At 33.8% G+C, this 23,446-nt stretch overlaps 1 protein-coding gene and 1 pseudogene across 1 annotated transcript; one reads left to right on the forward strand and one right to left on the reverse strand.

The window, feature by feature from the left end:
* Positions 1-6,069: 6,069 nt before the first annotated feature.
* LOC116123192 lies at positions 6,070-10,431 on the forward strand. Its single transcript, XM_031408999.1, has 3 exons — positions 6,070-7,937; positions 8,288-8,521; positions 10,287-10,431. The coding sequence occupies exons 1-3, from the start codon at positions 6,070-6,072 to the stop codon at positions 10,429-10,431; spliced, it is 2,247 nt and encodes a 748-aa protein (XP_031264859.1).
* An 821-nt stretch (positions 10,432-11,252) lies between these two features.
* LOC116123193 lies at positions 11,253-15,102 on the reverse strand (annotated as a pseudogene).
* Positions 15,103-23,446: the final 8,344 nt, after the last annotated feature.

Below are 23,446 nucleotides of genomic sequence, written 5' to 3' on the forward strand. Positions count from 1 at the left end.
ACATACAACCGGCCGGATTTGGTTGTCATGTGCCAATCTGACTATTTTTGACCAGATCTATGGCTAGAATTGACCGGGTGTTTGGCTATCGTTAACGACCAAAAGCTGTAGATTTATAAGTTTCCATCTAGATATCTGGCTAAAAACTGTCAGATCGATGCATGATTAGCCAGATCCAGCCGGCTGTGCACCATTTTGACACTGTCCGATGGCTGATGGGATCTAACCACCACCCTTGGGTAATTTTTTTGAAGTCCAAGGGTATTTATGTCCTAAAATTTTTGTATATAAGGATAAAATAGTCTTTGATTTTTTTTTTTTGTAAATTAATTTCAAAATAAGGGTATTTTTTTCCAAAAATTTTATTAATAAGGTGTAAAATTGTAACAAAAATAAAATTACCGAGTAACCTTAAAATACCTAAAAAATGAAGGTAATCAAATTACTTTTTATGTAACTAACTTAATTACTAGTAATTTTAAAAGATTACCGGAATCTTATATTATTTAAAAACCAAATATAGTAATTAAGTAATATAAGATGAAATTTCCTTAATAATTCCACATTATCCCCAACCAAACACACCTTTCATGTTATATGATTTTATTAACATTGTTTTGAAAAAAACGAGACTTTATATAACAATATAAATTTTTGTCGCCGGCTTATAACATCTTATGGAAGGTAAAGAGTTGCTTACTTATATTTGCCTTCTGATGGTTCATCTTGGCTTAAGTGAACAATATCAAATTCAAAAGCGATTGATTCCACAGCAAAAAGTTATGTGTACAAATACTTTCAGATGTTGCATTTCCGTCATAGGTTTACATGTATTTAGAGTCTTTTAGGAAAGAGAATTATATGGTAAATTATAAAAATGTTTTTGAAATAAAATAAATAAAAATGTTTCGTTTCACAGTTGTGAAAGTTTCGTAGCTTTTCTTGAGGCAGATTGTTTTCCCTTGGAAATTTTCATAGATAAAAAAGGTCTTCAAAATGTGAATTTCAAAATTTTCATTTTACTCGATTATTTTTTCTTAAAGTTATATATGTAAAATGTCCTATGAAAGAGAGAAATAATAATTAGAGATGATCTCATTACACACACACATCTTTTTTGCATGTAAGGGTTAACTTCACTTAAATTCTTAAATACACAAGAATTGATAAAATAGATGATATAATTATAATATTACGAAAATGGTAAATCATTGATATGTAAAATGTTTGTATTTTTTTTTCTCTGAATAGAGCATCTATCTGTTCAATCATAACTTCTGCATTCCCACATCCGTACTAGTAAACATATCGAATTTTGTTTTCTTAGATAGAGAGCTGCCATGAGCCTCCAGTTTTAGGAATTTATTTCGAGCGGAATTGATGAAGTTAGAGGGCTGGTTTTGCTGAGCTTTTTTTTTACAAATATTGCTCATCATATTTTGTCTAAACGAAAATACATTGCGAGAACTTGGATAACGGTCCTCATTTGGTCAACATATATAGTGATACGCAGACAGTCTGCTTTCGAAGCCACCTGGGAGCTGTATGAAGTGATAAGCACAGAGTTTCCTCAATTCACCTTGAGGACAAGGTGAATTTCCGGGGGGGTATTGATAGGCAACTGTGCATAAGGTCTACACACTTAAGGGCTATTAAGCATTAAGGGTAGTAGTTAAAAGAATATGGTCCATGTGGCTGGTGTGTGATGTGGGTGTGGAGAATTGTGTGAATGAGGGGTATTTTGTGGGATACTTAGTATATATTGTTGAGATTAGGCAAGACAGGGTTAAGCGTTTTTTAGAGTAACCAATGGAGGTCCCTTGTCCCGAAATGTAGGATTATCCGGCACTGTTCTATTTCTTTTCTTCCAAATGTTGATTTCCAGTTTACTTGATTAATACACATATTGAGGTTATTTCAGAATTTTTATTTTCAGTCTTTTCTTGTGTGTGTGAACTTATTTGCAGGTAGTCCTATCAAAATTCTAACAGGATTGTAAATTTCCCAGTGAATCTGGTTTCATGGCATTCTCATTGTTAGACTTGAATGGTTGGCTTTAATATTGACAATCTCGTGGTGAAGTTGCCTATTCTAATTGTTTGTATAAAGGGTCGTTTGGTATTGTTTCTTCGGATAGAGTTAGGAATTAGAGTTTATAGAAATCGAATTTTTGATAAGTTTTATAAAAAATGTTTTCAAATATTTTTCATATGTACATAACCAGAAAACAGTGAATTTTTATAAATCTAATTCCATCTACTATAATCAATATATACTTTAATTAAAGAAACAGTATCAAACCGACCCTATAAATGAGGAAATGAAAATGTTCAGCTTCAAGTGTATATAGAGTTCAAGGCCAGCCATTCCAATATATATCACCAAACTTAATGTAAACACAAGCAGATAAGCAGGTATCCACTTATCATTTTTCAACCCCACAACTTACTTTTATACTTTACCAACTTTTCCCTGATTAATTGATAATTGTTCATTAAATACGTACACTCTGACGGTTAATTGAGAGAACGAAGTTAAAAGATAAATTTTCCCTTAACGTCAATTCAACGATTCTTTTATTTATTGAATTGTATAAATAAGAAACATTAGTTATTAGGTAGTGTAAGAATTTTTAAGTCAAAAAATTGAATTTAACATATCTCTACCACATATAATTATACATGTATACAACAAAAAGAAAAAATTGTCCAATATAAAAAAGTTAGAAGAAGATTTGAAAAACCAAAGGGTGTCTATGAAACTCTTGCAGAAAAAGAAAAAGAAGAATGTGATGTAACGTAGCAAATTGTAACACCACCCTTCACCTTCAGTCAAAAAGAAGGATTCTAAAGGAGGATTGAATATCTTCTTTAATAGTGCTTTAGAATGGAGTTTAAATTACGCAAAGGATAACTAAAGAGAAAAAGAAATTAAAAATAAACCAAAAATCATGTACCTTTCATTCGAAATCCACAAACTAATCTGGATTTGGATAAAAAGAACTATTCTAAATATGGAAAGAAGAGAAATAGAGATTAATTTATATAATATATGTAATGCATGTCTATAATATAATTGTGCTTAGGTTCTTTACTTTCATCTTTGAGCTTGGGATGATATTTTATAATAAAGTTATTAACACAAGAAAGATCCATGCTATAAATATAATCTCATTGGCACTTACTCCATTTTCACATGATTTAATCCTGTAAACGATCCTCCAAACATTCACTCTATCCAGTATCGACAACCATTTCTTAATTCACAAATCAACCAGCTGCTCCATTTGCTTCACAATTTTCAGGTGCAACTTATACTTTTAATTTTTATTTTTGTATTGTGGAATTATTGGATCTCTTGTATTTGCACTAGTCTTTTTATTTCTAGTCCTCATGGTAGTAGTCTTTAATTAATTCTGTAAAAGGAATTATCATGTTGCCCATATCTACCAAACACATTTTCATAAGTTTTTTTTATCCTTTATTTTTTTTTAAAATAAAAATTCTTTCTCATATTCACATTTCACTGTTTATATATATGACTCTCTGTTATCCTGTAGTTGTACTTCAGATTTGTAAAAAGAGCCTCCAAACCTTGATTGCAACAAGTTGTTAATTTGACACCCAAAATCAACCAGCTGCTCCATTTGCTTCACAAGTTTCAGGTGCAAACTTATCTTCTTATTCATTAATCTTTATTATCATCTTGTATTGGATCTCTCTTTAGTTTGAACTAGTGCTGTTTTTTGTTTCTAGCTAGTTACTTGGTAGTCTTTTGTGTTATGGTAATTTGCATAAACACCCACAGAAAATAAACACAGAAAAATAAAATATACCCTTTTGGAATATTTTACTATATGTTATCAAGTCATTATATTTCATTAAAAAGGATTTGCCTTTATTTAACCAGCATCCATCAAAGAACCTTATCCATTTTCATGCAAGTTAGTTTGTGTTGATGATGAGGAAATGCTCTAGATAGTTGCATATTAAGACCTTGACACAATTGAATATTTCTCTTAGAAATTATATGTTTTAAAGAGCTTAGTGAAGTAATCTGTATGTTGATGATGAGTTTTACTATTTATAAACGCTATTTATTTGAAGAATGCTTTTATTTAATACAAGAATATTTTCATATGTATTTAATTACTACCTATGGTCTTGTGAACTTTTACATTACTAAACTATATATATTTTAAATAAAAAAGTGTATTTTTAATTTAAAATATTAATAGTGTTTTTCAAACCATCAGACAAAGTAGCCATCCCCTAGAGTTCAATATATGACTCTACATATTATAGATATGGCCCATTGCATGCTCATGTCGACAGATTTGGTTTTCCCCATAGAAACTAGTTTGGTTTAGTTTTATAATGATAGTTAAATAATGAAATGAGTTGATACTGTTGTGGGTATTTAATCGATGCTAGCAAATTCTAAATCTCAGAAAAGGGAAAATAAAGCGAACAAATGAGAAATAAATAAACCAGACACATAAACACAAGATTTATAATAATTTACTCTCTGTACGAGAGCTATATCCACTTTACAGCTGCAGAATTTTACTATAAAAAAAAAGAAAAATTACAAGAGTATCTTACAAATGTCACAAATTGGCTTTCTCACTAAATCTCTTTTTAGTGGCTCCCACTCTCTAATTGTGGTTTTGTCCTCTTGGTAGTCTTTTGTATTATGGTAATTTCATAAACACCCTTTGAAACACAGAAATAAACACTTGACCCTCCATCAACTTTAAATTAAAATACAATTGTGATGCCTTCTGTTAGTTTTAGTCCTTAAGTTGGACGATTGACTGGAGTTACCTTTTGAAAAGACCATATTACCCCTGAAGATTTATTAGATAAATTTTTAATTTCAATATTTCTTCATTTTGGTAAAAAACATAAAAAAGATCTTTAAGAGTATGATTTTTTTTTTTTTGTAAAAAAAATGTCTTCTAAAATATCAATTGAAGAAAACTTTTAAAAATCTAAAGAAATTAAATATTAAAAAAATGAATTTTTTTTTTTATTTTGAAATATTTTAAAAAATCTTAAAAAATTGATAAAAATTGAATAGGATTATCACTGAGATAGATTACCTTGAAGATTAATAAGAGAATGTTATATCAATATGTTTGGCTAGATGGTAAGTAAATAATTAAATGTTTGGTTGGGAAGAATAAAATATTAAGGAGTGGTTTTTTACCGAATTGCTTTTCCTTTTTAAATATTATTATTTAGAGCATTACTTTTAACCCTTATATTTGAGATATTAGCTAAAACACCCTAACAATAAAAGTTTAAATTTAACACAATGCACCTAGCCACCTAAGACAACCGTTGACTGTCAGCCACCATAGTTGGCATCCGTCGAAACAACGCATGACCAATAGATTGGCCGGTCGTACACCGATCTGGTTGTTTTCGACCAGATCGAAGGACAGAAACGGCAAGATCCATTTTGGCCATTAATGTCCAAAATATGGGCATTAATGGCTGTGCATCTGGCTAAAAATGGTCAGATCTATTTTGGCCATTAACAGGCAAATCTGTGGTCGTTTACAAATAGCAAAATCCATGGCCATCTGGTCTTTTCGGCCTTTTGGCCAAATCGGCGCGCGTGGTCGAATAGATTGACCGGTTGTGCACGTTCCCATGGCGGCCTACAGCTGTGGCTGACAGTCGACAAGTTTTGGATGGCTAGGGGTATTTTGGGTATTTCATGTAAATAGTGAAGGATATAATGATACTATACGACAATGGTAAATCATTTGATATGTAAAATGTTTGTATTTTTTTCCTCTGAATAGAGTATCCATTTGTTCATACCAAACTTCTGCATTCTCACGTCTGTACTTAGTAAGCATATCGATTTTGTTTTCTCAGATAGAGAGCTAGACCATGACCTGGCAGGGAGTTAGGAAATTTTATTTCGAGCGGAATTGATGAAGTTAGAGGGCTGGTTTTGCTGAGCTTTTTTTTACAAATATTGCTCATCATATTTGGTTCTAAACGAAAATACATTGCGAGAACTTGGATAACGGTCCTTATTTGGTCAACATACATGACGGCGGATCCGGTGGCAACTTTTGCTCTAGGCAACATTGCTCGAAGCCCAGGAGATTCTACAGGTAATAATTCTTCAAAATCAATGGAACTCGAAGCATTTTGGGCGCCATTCCTTCTCTTGCATCTTGGTGGCCCAGATACTATCACTTCTTACTCAAGAGAAGACAACGAGTTGTGGTCAAGGCGCCTTCTTGAGTTTCTTTTTCAAGTTGTAACAGCAATTTATGTATTTATGCGGTCCTTGAGAAAACACCCTCTCTCACTTTTAGCTATTCCTATGTTGATCACTGGAATTCTCAAGTATGGAGAGAGGACTTTGGTGCTCAAGCTTTCAAGTGCCAAAAAACTTAAAGATTCTTTGTACCCGGCTCCCGATCCTGGTCCAGATATTCTTGGACGTGATACAGTACTCGACATGGATACTGTTACACAAATGGGGACAAGCACTGATTTGGTACCAGTAAGAATTGAAAAAAGTGAATGCAGCAACCCCAAAGACGATTATTTGGCTTCTCATTTTTTATTCAAGAGATTTAGGTATCTCTTTGCCGACTTAGTTCTTGGTTATCACGAACAAAAGGAGAGCTATGACATAATTCGGATAAGGTCAGCAGCAGAAGCCTTCAAATTGGTGGCAATTGAGCTTGGATTCATGTATGATGTGCTCTACACCAAGGCAACCATAGTTTATTCCAAATTCGGGATCCTTCTTCGTTGCATCTACCTCTTCTCTCATATTTTTGTATCAGTTTTCTTCTTAATCATCATTCAGAAGCATGCCTATCCAACAATAGACGTCTGCATAACTTGTGTACTCCTCTTTGGGGCTGTTGTTCTGGAGATCTTTTCATTCATCGCACTAGTTCTTTTCTCCGACTGGTCAAAACTTTGGTGGACCAAGCTCAAAAACGCAAAACGTGTTTCTACATCCTGTTGTAATTGTTTACTTGCGATCAATAGTAAGAGGTGGTCGAGATCAATGGGTCAGAAAAACCTAATAAGTTATTGCCTTGAACGTGTATCCGTGAGGAGTTTTCAAAATGTATTTGGCATCAACGAACTCTGGAGCTTGACTTGGAAAGATGTCAATGATGATTTGCAGGAATTCATCTTCAAGCAGCTATTAAATAAAGGCAAGAAAATTGAAGAGGGCGGTTTCACTGTCGAGCTATGCAAAGAATTCTTGGCTCAGAGAGGAGATTATGCGCTTAGTGAAAGGTTCTGTCTTGATGAATTTCGTTGGAGCACACTTGATGTGGAGTTTGACCATAGCCTTCTTCTTTGGCACATTGCAACTGATCTTTGTTATTACAGCGATTTCAATGAGGACGATCCCGATAATCTTCATCCCAAATGTAAGATCATTAGCAAATATTTATCAGATTACATGTTGTATCTGTTAATCATGTGTCCAAATATGTTGCCCAAAGGATTTGGTGAGATGAGATATAGAGATACATGTGCTGAGGCTGTAAGATTTTTCCAAAAAACTGTTTCTAGAGCGTCTCATAGAAGTGATAAATCCTCTAAAATAAGAAAAGCTTGTAGGAACATTCTTCAAGTCAACACCGATTCCTCACTAGAAAGAAAGAAAGGAGATAAAAGTAAGTCAGTTCTATTTTTTGGATGTAGGCTTGCTAAGCAATTGCAAGCACTGGAATTCGAAGAGGATGGGATGAATAATATTGAAGAAAAATGGGAGATGATAAGTGAATTTTGGGTGGAAATGTTGGCATATGCTGGAAGTCTTTGTGAATGGAAAGAACACGGTCAACAGCTTAGGAAAGGTGGAGAGTTGATTACTCATGTTTCTCTTCTTATAACACATCTCGGCTTAAGTGAAAAATATCAAGTCAGGTCGCGGTACTTCAATTTTTCTTAAAAAGATGAATGAATATATTTCTCTTCTCCTCATTAAATTATTTCAGAAATTGGACGGATGTATGCACGTTTTGCTTGATCTTTTGTATAATCCTCTTAAGTTGTATGTTATTTCATTTGACAATCTTGTACAGATGAGATTAAGTAGTAATATGTAATAAATCTTAATTATCAAAGCTTCAAGGATTATTTTGGTTGCTTGGTACTATTCCCCCTTTAGGTTGGATGAAGGTTAAAATACAGATGGCTTATCGAAAGGTAATCCCGATTTATCTGCTTGTGGAGGTATTTTGGATATCAGGGCTCTTATTGGTTGTTTAATTTTCTATGAGATTGGGTATCTGGAGTGCTTTCTTTGCTGAGATGTTGGCTGTGATTATTGTTATTGAAATTGCCTCATCTAAGGAGTGGTTGTCAGTTTGGTTAGATTGTGACTCAGTTTCTGTTGTGTATTGTTTGCTTAATCCTAACTACCAACCTCCATGGAAACTCTATGTCGCTGGAATAATTGTCGCTCTATATCATGCAATGTATCAGGATACTGGCTTCGAATTGTTATCGAGAAGGTAATTGAGTGGCTGAGTACTCCACAGCAAACCTTTGATTGCAGTTTTCAATTCTTCAATGGTGTGACGAATCTCCTTCGCAAATTAAGTCTTTTAGTTTTTCATGATTGTGATAAGTACTTAATTTTTTCGAATTTGTTTTTGCTTAATGTCACGTATGAATTTTTTTTTTTTTTTTTATTTCGATTTTTTTATTTCATGCATTTTCCTTTAAACTTTATTGTATTTAGCTTTTTAAAAGGTTAAGACCATGGATTTGGTTGGAAACAGTCAAATCGGCACACGACTAGCCAAATTTGGCCAGTCGTGTGCTGTTCTAATGACTGCAAGCTATCATCTGGCAGTAGTGACTAGTGGTTGACTGTCCTCTTACAAGGCTAGAGTGCTTTAATTAATTTTTAAATTTTTATTATGGAAGTATTTAGCTAAATTAACAAATATATAAGGTTAAAAAATAATTTAAAATAACAATAATAAATATTAATATAAATAATAATATTAAAATAGAAAGATAATTCAGTGATCTATATAATATATCCACCAATTTAGTTCTTCAAGGTAATCTATATTTTTATTAATATAGCATTCCCTAAACCAAATACACCCTAAATATCATATTGTAGTTGGAAGAAGCATTGAATTGTAACCTTAATTTTATTCTTGTTAATTTTTTTTTTCTTCCTAATGATAAAAAAGAAATTATACATAACAAAAAGGACACTAATATTGAGATCTAAAATTTCTAATTCCTTTTATGTTTTCTTAGAAACCAAACAAAGGGCATCAAAATCACCCAAAAAAGTATTTCAATTTAAAATCGACCATATTATTCAATCAACTTCCCTCAAAATACACACATCCAACATCACTGAAGCTTCTAATCAAAACAATTTCACCCCCAAAATTATAATTTTGAAAAAAAAAAAAAAAAAAAAAAACTCACTTACTCTTCAACAAACCGACACTGAAATCCAACAAGAAACAACAAAAGCCAAAAACCTTACAGCACAAAACTAAAAACAAAGCAATACCTTACATCATTCAATGTAAAAATAAAAATAAAAATTTCCATAAGACTTTTTACCTGCACTGCAGCACATTTTTCTCTCCAATTTCTCCCCCCTCTCTTCCTTTTTTTTCCCTAACTTTATTTAATGAAAATAATGATATAAAAAAGTTTAAAAAGAGAAGGGCATAAACAAATGAAAAATGTTACGTTTACAACTTAATCTCATAATCTTCTCTTACAGCCTTAACGTGTCACCATATTGACATTGTCATGTCAGTTCTCACCACACCCAAGGCACCCAAGACACTACAAGAAAAAAACGGTCGTTCCTTATGAAGGAACAATCATGATTGTTCCTTCCCTTGTTTCTCTCTCGACACTCTATCAATTCCCTTCTTCTTCTTCTTCTCCTATGAAACAACCTTGTTCCTAAGGGATCTTCTTCTTCTTCTTCTTCTTCTTGGAACAATGTTGCCCAAATGCAAGATCATTAGCAAACATTTATCAGATTACATGTTGTATCTGTTAATCATTTGTCCAAATATGTTGCCCAAAGGACTTGGTCAGATGAGATATAGAGATACATGTGCTAAGGTTGTAAGATTTTTCAAAAAAAGTGTTTCTAGAACATCATAGAAGTGATAAATCCTCTAAAATAAGAAAAGCTTGTTGGAACATTCTGTAGATCAAAACCGATTCCTCACTAGAAATAAAGAAAGGAGATAAAAGTAAGCCAGTTCTATTTTTTGGATGTAGGCTTGTTAAGCAATTGCAAGCACTGGAAGTCGAAGATGATGGGATGAACAATATTGAAGAAAAATGGGAGATGATAAGTGAATTTTGGGTAGAAATGTTGGCATATGCTGGAAGTCGTTGTGAATGGAAAGAACATGTTCAATAGCTTAGTAAAGGTGAAGAGTTGATCACTCACGTATCCCTTCTTATGACACATCTTGACTTAAGTGAAAAATATCAAGTCACATTGCGCTACTTTATTTCTAAAGTTAATGAAGGAAATGTAAGATATAAAAATTATTTTTTAATGAAATAACCATATGTTAATGAATGATATTGTTCATTTAAGCCCAGATGTGCCATAAAAAGACATATATGAGTGAACAACTCTCCACCTTTAATAAGTTGTTTCCCATGGTTTTTCCATCCACAATTAGTTGCACCATATGTCAACATTTCTATCCGTAATTCAGATACCATCTTCCATAATCGTTCATGGCTCCAACCATATCAACTAGATTTCAGTTGTTGCAATTGCCTCGCTAGTCCACTTTCATAATATAGCATAGGTAAACTTTTTACCTGCCTCATTTTTTGCGCTTGCACTAGGAACGTGGCTCAAATCAAGCATTACACTGCAGGCTTCACTTTTTAAAATACTAGACATATTTGGCCACTTCATTTTTGTTGCATGAAAAATCAAAACAGCCGCACAAGTTTCCTTGTATCTTATTCCACCAATATCCCTTTAGGCAACATGATTGGACATATGACTAAAAGATACAACTTGTAATTTGACAACCATTTGCTAATTTTACAATGTATAGGAATTTCATTATCATTTGCATGGTCAGCATAATCAGCATGATAGATAAGTCAGTGGCAATGTGTCAAAATAGAAGACTTTGATCAAAATCTACCTCAATTGTACTCCAACAAAATTCATCAACACTAACATTTTGGCTAGCGCATTATGACCTCTCTCAGCTAACATATCTTTGCATAGCTTGATATCAAAACAGTTTTCTTCAATTTTCTTGCTTGTGCTCCCCTAAAAATAATAGAAAAAAGTAATTTGAGTTACTTAACTAACAGATCATGGAAGGGGCATACCGCTTTTCCTTCTTGTCCTCGATCAATGTTGCCCCTGCACTTGAGTCCATAGATACAGAACTGAAGCCCTGTATTCAAACATCACATTCTTCCTGTCGATTTTATTTTTCAAGGCAAAATATTACAATTTAAATGCTATTAAAAGAGACTCCAACAAGAATACAAAGGCCCAAACCTGCATATTGCTTCAATTTATAATTGCAACATCTCCTTGAGTTGTATGTCTTCATGTCAACCAATCACAAGGTGAGAAGATAAAAGTTTTCATGTTAGTATACACAAAATGTCTTCATGCAGTAAAAGCTAACAAAAGTTTATACATAGGGAGGAGCTTGCCATCGCCTGAAACATTGAAGGACAAAAAAGGCTCCTGGCAACTTGCATCAACCATATCCACTTCCAAGAGCTAATGTTCCATGTCACAATAGTTCCACCCTTGTCTATGTAAACTATAAAAGTTAATGATGGTTAGTGCTTAAAACAGTGAAGTGGATAAGAGCATTTTTAGCAAGAAAAAGGACGGATGGCTTCTGAATACTGAAAATTCACCTGCTATTGCAGCAGTGTAAAGAACACAATTCTGATCATTAGATGGAGAGAATCTACAGCAAGCCAAAACTCATCCTGTATGAATTTAAAAATGCGTGTAGTTAATTTGGAGCCCATGTAAAAGAGAATCAATTCTAATAAACAAAAATAAAGGCCAAATAAGAGAAGGCTTGAAGATTTTCCTAAAAGAGAATCTCTCTAGTATGTAAGGATGAAGTAGACATAAGTTCATGATACTTCTTGCTGTTGTTCAGATAGGAGCAACTATTAATAATATGATCTGCTTTTGGCCGTTGTTTTTTAAGAAAAAAACAAAATAGTGAACAACAACATGCACCACGACACATTTAGCAACAATTTTGTTAGATCTCCTTAACAAGAGGTAGCTTCATTAAATTGACCAGGATTGAGCTACGCCACCAAAAGCTAAGAAAACAAATGGTTTACGTAATATATTTATATGAATCATTGCTTACATTTTCCTTTGGTAGAGAAGCTACAACAGAAGTGGAGGTTACATCCCAAGCCCTACCTGGGCCACGATTTCCCAAGGAGACAAGAGATTTTCCATCAGGGCTGCAAGAAAACCAAGCCAAACCATCAGTAGAACTAGATAAACAATAACAAAGCAGTGAATTCATTTTCTTTTCATCGATCTTGCAGGTCAAGGCGTTGACACTTTAATTAATTTCTTAACAGAAGTATGACCTTCAGACACATTAAGAACAATTCCCAAGCTAGGCCACTTTAAAACCCGTAATTTTCCATCCTGCACCGCACCAAAATCTAAGCATCTTATACCATGTTATTGTGTTAGAAAAAGACAACAATGTGGTCTTACTTATCATTTCTCCACACCATAACTAAAGCCAAAACCATAGAATATGTTTAGAGAATCATTAAGATCTAGGTACAAAATACTTGGGGTTTGAATTATAGGTGGGCATACATATCTGATATCCAGGTACGAAATACTTGGGGTTTGAATTATAGGTGGGCATTCATATCTATTTCTGGAATACAGAGTCATGAAGCATAGCTTATCCCAATAAACAATAGATTAAATCTTCCTTCTAGCTATGGTTCACCAATAGGAAAGACTAGAAAGAACAGTAGACATTTGAGGTAGACATATTACAAGGCTCTTGGGCGTGTATCTACCCTATGGAGTAGAAAAGGGTGAAGCATACCAAAAAGATAAATGGAAAAGAAAACCCTAAAGTCCATGCAGCAAATGTATCCCAAAAGAAAAGGGGTAGGATCCTACCTCACTGGCAGGAGCAAGAAAAGAACCCTTATAATATAAACTATTTTATAATTCATATTGTTTAATACAACCAAACTTCAAGAGATGGTATTGAAGTAAATTCCAAATGCTTTTGAGACCAAATTCCTTCACAAGAAGCTATATAATTTGAGAATAGATGGAACATTGAAGAGGAGGACTCAACAGAACATTATCCAACATGCAACGAAATGAAATCTCCTACTGGGTTCCAATAATTTGTGGTGAACCCAAATAGGGACAGTTAGATTATCTATTTGTGATCCAAAAACCATTTTCAAAAACTAAGATACAATTCATATTTTCCAAATCTAAAACACGTTTGACAGTTCAAAATTGTTTTTTTTTTTTCTTGGTAAATGGAAATAGTATAAAGAATGAAAGAATGAGACCCCAAAAAGAGAGTCTCTACAAGAGTTTATGCGTCCTAGACATTCCCAGGAACCAAACAAAAAACGGCAGTAGCAAAAATACAAGCATTTACAATCCTGAAAACCACTATAGAAGGATCAAGGGGATTTGTAACAGAGACTGTTATCAGCAATATTGAAAAATTAGTAACATCGTCAGAATAGAGAAAGGTAATTTCTGTAAATTAAGACCAAAAAAAGAAAAAAAAAAAAAAGAAGTGAAAAGGCAAAGTTCAATCTACAATGTCTTGAGAAAAGTAAATCAGTATATTAAGTCATCAATGTACCTGTAACCAAATACAAGACATATAAACAGGGAGAAAGTGTTCCAAACATCTAAATCATAGCTCATTAAACACAAAAATCAACAGGATTTTCAGGATCCACAGTATCGAACACCTCAAATGTGAAAGGTCTTACTTCAATACTATTTGTTGGCGCCCATCTGGGATTGCAAACAGAACAACGGGCTTTGAAGGTCTAGTGAATGGGACATCACATCTGTAGTAGCCCTTCCTCTCCAGCTGCAAAATCTCTCCATGTTTTAGATTCTGCATGTTACAATCTCCAATTGCTGGAGTCTCAATCTTTGTCCGTGGGTTGAGCACATCAAGGAAGTCCTCCCCTCTTCTAGCTGCGTCCACAATGGTAAGAAGCATGAATCAATATGTCAATTCATTTTTAGTACACTAGCTAAAACAAGTATATTTATGGATTATATGACGAATAATACAAATAATTCGATTAACTAATAACTTCACATTAATGCAAAAATACTGCAGGAATATAGAGTTTATAACAACAAAAATAACGCAATGAAAAGTTCTGATTATCAGTTTATTCAGTGTACCTTCTTCTTCGTGATTAAAGGGTCAAATCTCATCAATGTGAGGTTAAATAATTCATTGTTTCAGGTTTCGAATGTCAGCTTCAACTTTGTGGTCTCGACGGTTCCTTCAAGATGCAAAATACATGTTAGATGTGTGATGTTCCCACCTGGGTCCCTACTTATTTCCTTCACTATGACATTCCCAATCCATTTAGCTAATTTACTCATCTACTAAGATGGATATGGCATCAGCTTGGTCTATCCATATCCTCCTTGTGTATGTTGTAGCTTTCTCTCCAGAACCTTCATATTTCTTATGGCTAGGAATGATATGAACAAATGGTTCAGCAGCACCATTGGTAAGTGTCAGAAGCATCAAGGGTCAGAAGCACACGTCTCTCTTCAATTGGAACAATGTGTCTAGGATACACAGGATAAATAATCTTCTTATTTATAGTCCAAAGTTTGTCGCATTCCATGAGATTGAGATTTTTCAAAGCCCCCTGGAAAAAGAAAAAGGACAAGGAAATTAGTATTCGTATTAAACAAACTATAATCATCTACCAGCATAACATTAATATATAACAGAAATTTCTTTACCTGTTCAAGTATAAACTGTGTCAAAGCCTCAACTTTCAGACCCCTTCGCATAATTCTGATAGAACACCAAGTACCCAATTGAATTCTGGAGGGGGTATTGAGGCCATTAAGAAGGTTGTCACACAAGTGTACGTGGTGAGGAAGAAAGGGAACAATTAGATCAAGTGCTAAGCTTGCATCAAGTGGTGAGCTAGGGGTTGTTACCAGAATGAGCCACGTGGCACCATCAAACGGGAATAGTTTGTTAGGACAACTGGGCTGGGAGGAATAAATTGTGGGAACTTTTGTAATGGGATAAAGAATGATTAGTGGTGTATTACTGGGAGGTTCCTAACACCTCGAATGGCTAGAGTTATCTTTTTGCTTTAACTTTTCTTTCGTTTTGATCCTTACTGATTCTATTGCTATTGTATTGCTTCTTATATATCAGTAAATCAATACAGAAATATAGAGAGTTCATTCACTATTGCTTGCATTCAGTTTGATTATCTCGTTACAATTCCAGTTAAATCCTTAGGTTCCTAACAAATTGGTATCTGAGCCGGTGTGGGTTATGGTGAACACCAGAATGGAAGGAAGAATTGATGGACTGGAGAAGGATATGGGAAGTGTTAAGGAAGATATCGATAGTATTAAGGGGTATCTCATTCATGGAGTTGAGGGAGTGGATACGATTGAAGGACGAAAAAGAAGAGAGTGGAAATCAAGGGAGGGATAAGGGTGATACAACTGAAAATCAGACGAACAACGAAGGTAGTAGTCAGGGGCAATCGAGGGACAGTGAGACCAGTGGGGAGGATCGGAAGATAAAGAAACTGGAGTTACCTGTATTTAACGGCGAGGATCCATATGGATGGGGGTTTCGAGCCGACAAATCGGTTTGCCGAAGGGGAGAAGGTGGAAGCGGCGGCGGCGTGCATGGAGGGGCGTGCTCTTAACTGGTACCAGTGGGTGGATTCGTGAGCTCCGTTTCCAAACTGGGGAGCTTTCAAAACGGCCTTAATAGAGAGATTCCGGCTGTCGTATAAAGGTTCGAAGTATGAGTCATTGGTGGCTCTGAAACAAACAGGGACGGTGACTGAATTTCGTGAACAGTTCGAGATGTATGCAGCGCCTTTGCTTGATGTGGGTGAAGAATTGCTAATGGGAACACTTACAAACGGGTTGAAGGAGGAGATTCGGGCTGATCTGTGTTTGACCCGGCCCAGTACACTATTGCAGCAGTGTAAAGAACATAATTCTGATCAGTAGATGGAGAGAATCTACAGGAGGCAAAAACCTCATCCTGGATGAATTTAAAAATGGATGTAGTTAAAATGAGCATGCTGCTTCGATTTCCTTAAGGACAAAAGGGTTAACTAAAATATATAGATTTTTTTATATACATTATTAAATCCCCGTAATGTTTTGTGCTGCTACTTAGCCTTGATGTAATTAGTAGCAGTATATTGAATTTCCTTTATCTTTGTAAATGCAGATACCACCCTCTTCTTCCTGCTGATTAAGTGAAACCGTGGAATGAAATTGAGGATGAAGGAGGTGAACGGACTTCTTTTGTCTATAACTCTTTAAGTCTTTACTTATTGCAAGAGTTGATTTTATATGCTCTTTTGTGGTATGATCTCAGAGGGTTCAACAAGGACACGAGGTAGGGGGCGTGGTGGCCGAGGAAGGGGCAGGGTTAGAGGTATGACTCTCTACTTTTGGACAGTTACTCAAATCACATCATGTTATATGCTTCCAAAATGGATTTATATTTACGTTCATTACAAATTGTATATTGCAAGTTCTTTTGTAAATAGAAGCTGGAATCAATGTCACAAAAGCAAAACAGGGTTAAAGTATTGAATGTTTTGAGCTTGTTATTGTATTTGATTTCAGAAAATCTGCTGCATTCACATTGATTTCAAGAATTTGAGTATTGTCGCTCATTTAATCAGATAAGAAAAAGGTAAAAAAGGGGTTTAAATCTCATGACCTTTTGCCTTTATTGGAAAGCTCTGCTGATTATTTGGAGGACATTCTACTTCTATTATGTACATATTTGACAGCTAAATATAATAGCTGAAATGATCATTTAATGTAAATTAAAGTTCATCTAATATGAGCTGAGAGGGGTTATATGTATCAAGTAATGCATAATATGATTTAAAAAAGTTCCTCTGATTTTTAAACAATTTTTGCAAAGAAGCAATAGGTTTCATTAATCTCTTCTTGTGTTTGCACTAAATATTCAAGTATTTAGCGCTTGTATGTAGCAGTAGCCACTTGCTCAGGTCGTATCTTAGTCCCAAAAGCGTTATTGTTCAGTAATGTTTATGAGGCCTTTAAAATGTTGCTTTGCTAAGGGTTTTTTTTTTTTTTTTTTTTTAATCAATTGTAACTGTTTCTTTGCATTTGGCGGCCAAGAGCATCAACCTCCCTTATTTTGAGCTTTGCTTATTCACTTGCATAGTTGCTGATGCTGATTCTTTCAAATAAATGTTTACTTGGGGTTTTGCAGGGCGTGGTCGTGGAAGGGGATGGGGACATGGGTGTGGTCGTGGTCGTGGTCGTAATCTGGCCCCGATCAGCAACATTTTAAAGTAAGGTTTGGGGTTGAACAATGATAAGTGGATGCCTGCTCTGCTTGTGTTTACACAAAGTTTGGTGATATTTATGGGCATTGTCTTTCATTTCAAATTGTGAAGTTTGGCAGCGTAGGAACATTTTCTTAGTTATTCAATTCTGAAAATTTTTTCACTTAGCAAGTTAGAAGATTGTACAATTTTTTTCCGCTTTGTTCATAGGAATAATAGAGTAGTACATTCTTTCATTCTTAATATAAATAGATGTCCCATGCTAACTTCTTTTATTTTTTTTAATCAGTATTATTTTGGTGTCTATTTGTTGATTCTAAACTTATCTTTCTAGTTATGAGCATTTTTCTGCCCTGTCTCTTGAATTCTAAAAGCTTAGCTTGGGGATTGTAAATTTCTCAACTGAATCTGGTTTCATGGCATTTCTCATTGTTAGGCTTGAATGACAATCCCTATGGTGAAGTTGCATATTTCTAATTGTTTGTATAAAGGGTCCGTTTGGTATTGTTTTCTTCATATAGTTTTTGGAACTAGATTGAATATAAATTAGAAATATGTATAGTCAAATGGTTAATTGAGAGTTGAGTTGTATAACTGAAAACATTTGTTATTAGTTGTACATGTACACAACAAAAAAAAAAATTATTGAAATATAAAAGTTAAAAGAAGGTTTGAAAAAAAACAAAAGGGAGTCATGACCATCATGTGTGTCTTTCTGGTGTGTTTATCATCTGTCCACTGTCCATTTTCTTTTACATATTATAATTGCATAGTTTATGTTAAAGATGGATTGAAGTTCTTCTTATAGAGTGCTTTAGAATGGCGTTTAAGTTAAGCAAAGGATAATTAACGGAGAAAAAGAAATTAAAAGGAACCAAAAATCATATCCTTTGCATTCGCAGTCCACAAAATAATCGGGGTTTGGACAAAAAAATATTTAAACATAGAAAAAAGAAACAAATGAGATTATTTGTATATATATGTGATGTGCATGTCATAATGGTTCTTTACTTCCATCTTTGAGCTTGGGATAAATGTATATAATGAAGATACTATTCTCTAATATCATCTCATCCACTTATCCCCCAACATTCACTCTATCGACACCCATTTGTTAATTCACAAATCAACCGGCTGCTCCATTGCGTCACAAGTTTTCAGGTACAGACTTTTCTTCTTATTCATTAATCTTTTGTGTTATAGTATTGACATAAACACCTTTGAAACACCAAAATAAAACCTGGACCCCCCACCAACTTTAAATAAAACAATGGAGATGCCTTCCTGTTTGTTTGTAGTCCTTATGGAGGATTGACTGGATTTACTTTTGAAAAGACCATATAACTCCTAATTAGTTATTGATAAATATTTCAATTTTTCAATTTTTTCTTCTTTTGGTTAAAAAAAAAAAAAAAAAAAAAAACTTTAGACATGATTTTTTTTTTTTTTTTTTTAAATTGTCTTCTAAACATTAAAAAATTTCTATCAAAATATATGAAATTTTATAATGTCAGAAAAAATTAAAAATCTAAAGAAAATTTAATATTAAAAAATATTGAATTGTGTTTTTAATATTAATGATTATTAATGGTTAATATTTAAATAGTTGAGGGGATCTTCATTGTAGTTTCTAAATTCCTGGATCATAGTTTCCTAAGCTTTAGGGGGTTATATGTTACCCTTCATGTTCTATGATCTTATTAGTTGTTTTGTAGTTTCTTGTAATGTATAGTCATTTGGCTTCATTAATTCCCCCTTTTTTTTTTTTTTTTTTTTTTTTTTTTTTTTTTTTTTTTTTTTTTTTTTTTAAGAAGTATTGTGTTTTGGTTTAACATTGATTATTATTTACACAATGTAGGCTTTATATTATTTTTACAAAAACAAGACTTATATAATGATATAAGTTTTCGACCCCCAGTTTATAACATTGCCAATGGTCCAATCATTAAACTTAGAATTTGTTATCTTGGAAGTAAAAATAAAGTTAATTACGTATATTTCCTCTAAGCTTTCACACATTTTGGATTTCAACATTTCGCATTAAAAAAATCATTATATTAACACAAAAACCTAACCCTTTTAACTTCTAAAGTTTTTTTTTAATTAAACCTCCTCTAACTTAAGAATTACAAGTTTGCTCCCCGTAATTTCGCCACTTACAACACCTTTACGTTCAATTTTGTGAAAAGTTATCTAAGGAATGGCAAAAAAGAACATTTTACTGTTACAAGTACATCAAGGTCTTTTTAAAAATTAAAACAATTTATTGACCACGTACGTATTTCTTTTAAGCATATTAAATGTTTTTTTAATCCTATGTAATTTAATCAAAAAATATTTAATATATTTCTTTTAAAAAAATGCATAAAAAAATTGAACATTTTATAAAACATGTAGTTATATTTCTTTTAACATTTATTTGTAAACTAAAAAATTTTAAATTTGAAATATGATTTTAACTTTTTTTTTCGTAAACTAATCAAACAAGATAAAATTAAATATTTTACAAAGTAAAATATAGAAATTGAATATACTATATAATTTAAATTTGTAGAATATAAAATTTGTTATATTTTTGAACTATTTAATTTATAATTATACGTTTATTATGAAAGGTCTATTTTGCCCTTCTCTCAATTACCTTTGCACTAAAATTGATGGTACAATGGTTAAGTGGCTATTACAGGGCAACTTTAGTTTTTAATATTGGAGGGAGGGTAAAGATAAACCCTAATGGAAGTAAAGGAGTGGGGTGTTTTGTTCCCTAATATCTTTTTATGTGTCTGTGAAATATTGGACCTCAGAGTAGTATGTGTAATTAACTCTAAAATAGTTACTGATACAACTTATTTATTACTATTAATTTGCGTGACGATAATAAAATGTTTTTTTTCAACGTGCAGTTTGATTTGAAAAGAGAAGATGATGGCCTCTCAAAGTTTTTCCAGAAAAGTCATCCACTTTGGAATGGATGAAGTTCGATTCTGGTTTTACTAAGTCTTTTGTTACAATCAACCTCGTTATTTTGTTCTCAGCGAAATATAGAGAATTTGCATAAATGTCCTTGTTGGTTGTCATACTTGACCGCAGAGTGGGTAGCAACAGTTGCCCTTGGCATCCTTGCTCGTAGCGGGACCATTCCGAAGATACTTCTTTGCGATCAAACGTGTGTTCTTCAAGCATTTTGGGGCACCTTCCTTCTCTTGCACCTTGGTGGTCCAGATCTACACAGCTTACTCTTTAAAGACACGAGTTGTGGTTAAGGCACTTACTTGGATTTGTGATCCAAGTTGGGGTAGCATTTTACATCCTCGTACCGATGCTACTGGACACAATACAACTTTTATATTCCTAGCCATTCCAGTATTTATCAATTGGAGTAAATCAAGTATGGAGAGAGAACTTTGGTCTCTGGTCTTCAAGCGCCAAGCAACTTAAAGATTCATTGCGCTCATCTCTGAAATTAGACCCACATATGTGAAATCGTGGAAGCACGTTATCGTGGAGAGACGTCGCTGAGAATACTCAGAGGCACAGTTGTATCAAATGTGAAAGCATTAAGCCAAAGGAATATTATCTCGTTGGAGGCCAGTATGTTAGTTGAGAGATTAAGGTGCCTCTTTGCAGATTTGTTCTCGATCATAAGGAAAATAGAGGCTACTCCTCATTCACCGCACGACCAAAGATGCTTTCAAATTGGTGGCTGTTCAGCTGGATTCATGTATGATGTGCTCTATCCCAATGGCAACAATATTATTCCAAATTCGGAATCTGTCTTCGTTGGTTCTGCTTTTTCTCTTCAGTTTCTGTATCATTGTCTTCTTATTTGCCGTCGTAAGCATGCCTATTCCCATTGACTCTCCATACTTATGTACTCCTGCTTGTGCTTTTTTCCTGGATTTTATGCATTCATCATGCTTCTGTATCTGACTGGACAAAACTTTGGTTGATCAAGCGTGATTTAATTACAACGGTTACTTTGACAGTAACTGAGGTGGTCAGAGTCAATGGTCAGTACAGCCTATTGAGTTTGTCATCCAAAACATTAGAGCTCCCAAGTTTTTGGCATCAACGAAATTTAGAGAATACCTGTATTTGACATGGAGGATGTGATATCGCCCTACAAGAAGTGATCTTTGGAAGGTCCGAAGATAGTAAAAAATTGAGTGATCTTTTTGATATCAGAAATGTAAGAATTGTTGGCTCGGAGAGGATTATGCGCTTGGCGATTGGTTTTACTAATTTAGTTGGAGTACAACTGAGGTAGAATTTGATCATAGCATTCTTCTTTGCACTTGCTACCGATCTTCTTTGGTATGTTGACTATGGTTCCAATGCACATGTAAGGAATCATAAAACTGAAAATGCAAGCATTTATCAGATTATATTTTTTATCTCTTAGTCATATGTCCAACCATGTACCCAAAGGGATTGTGAGATAGGTATAGGGAACTTGGGACGAGGCCATGAAATTTTTCAGAAGAAAAAGGGAGCGGCAAAGTTATACAAATATTTCAAGAAATGACGCTGCCGAATGTTTGCTTGAAGTGAATACTGATGGTTCACTACTGAAGGAAATTTTGGAGGATCGAAGCTATCTGTGCTATTTTACGGGTGCAGACTAACCAAGCAACTGCAGGAATTGAAGCCGAACATATCGTTGGACTCATGACACGTATGGAAGATGGTAAGTGAAGTATGAGAAATGTTGACATGCTGCAAGTCTTGGGGTGTGGAAAGAGCATGGCCAACAACTTGTTAAGGGTGGAATTGCTCACTCATGTACGTCTTCTAATGGCAAATTGTGGCTTACGTTCCACATAAAATCACCCCTCCCCTTTTTCCCAGCGATCCCGAAGCTAGGATATAAAGGACTGATTTAACATGAAAGAAGAGAAAGGGCGTAGAAAGGGGGGTAAATAAAAATCAGAAAAGGAGGAGAGATAAGAAGCCAAAGATGTGAGTAGAAAACTTAATTTCATAACAAATGATTTTATAAATTATATTTAGTTAAATTACGTTTAAATTTTATTTAGATGTATTGAATGTTTTATAGCAAATGTTTAGTCTAAGTATATTTGTTAGTGCTAAATCTTTTGGAAGTTTTTAATAAATTCATGGCAGTTAAATTTAATGATATTTACTAATTTTTTAATATTTTTGGAATTACATTATATATTAAGTTATTATTCTATGTTGAAGTTATTATTCTATGTTGAATCTGTCTCATTTTTGCTAGCACATGAAAACAAATTTTATTCTAAAGTAGCCAATGCAATTAATTTCCAACTCATCTTTGTTCAGGTAGTCTCAACTCTCACGACATAAGCAGATGGAGGAGTCACAGTCTCTATAGTTGAACAATGCCAAGTTAAATTTATGTTATGTTTTTGTATTTGTATTTGTATTTGTGTTATTGTGTTTATGTATTTGTTTTCTATATGCTTGCTGGTAATGGTTTGTGGTGTTAGAATATGTGTACATTTTAAATTGATGAGAAATTTAGTTGGTTGTGTGTTGATTTGAATTGAATATGGAGGAGTTGATTGTGGGGGTATGATTGTAACAAATAAAAGTGTAGAAATTGTGGGGGTGTAAATGTAAAAAATAAAAATTGCAATGAACAGTATGGGTACCTGTGGTTCACCCTTACCTGCATAGGGTAGGGTATGGTCCCAAAATATTGTGCCTGTTTTGAATCAATCCTTTTGGGTCCGTACTCATTGGACCCATACCCATTTGGCTTAGCCCGTGTCCACCCGGGTCGCCCATTTTGCTAGTTTTAATAAAAACTGCTTGATAGGAGTGTTTTTAAT

This window comes from Pistacia vera, unplaced genomic scaffold (assembly GCF_008641045.1).
Source record: "Pistacia vera cultivar Batoury unplaced genomic scaffold, PisVer_v2 Contig140, whole genome shotgun sequence".
Taxonomy (NCBI): Eukaryota; Viridiplantae; Streptophyta; class Magnoliopsida; order Sapindales; family Anacardiaceae; genus Pistacia; species Pistacia vera.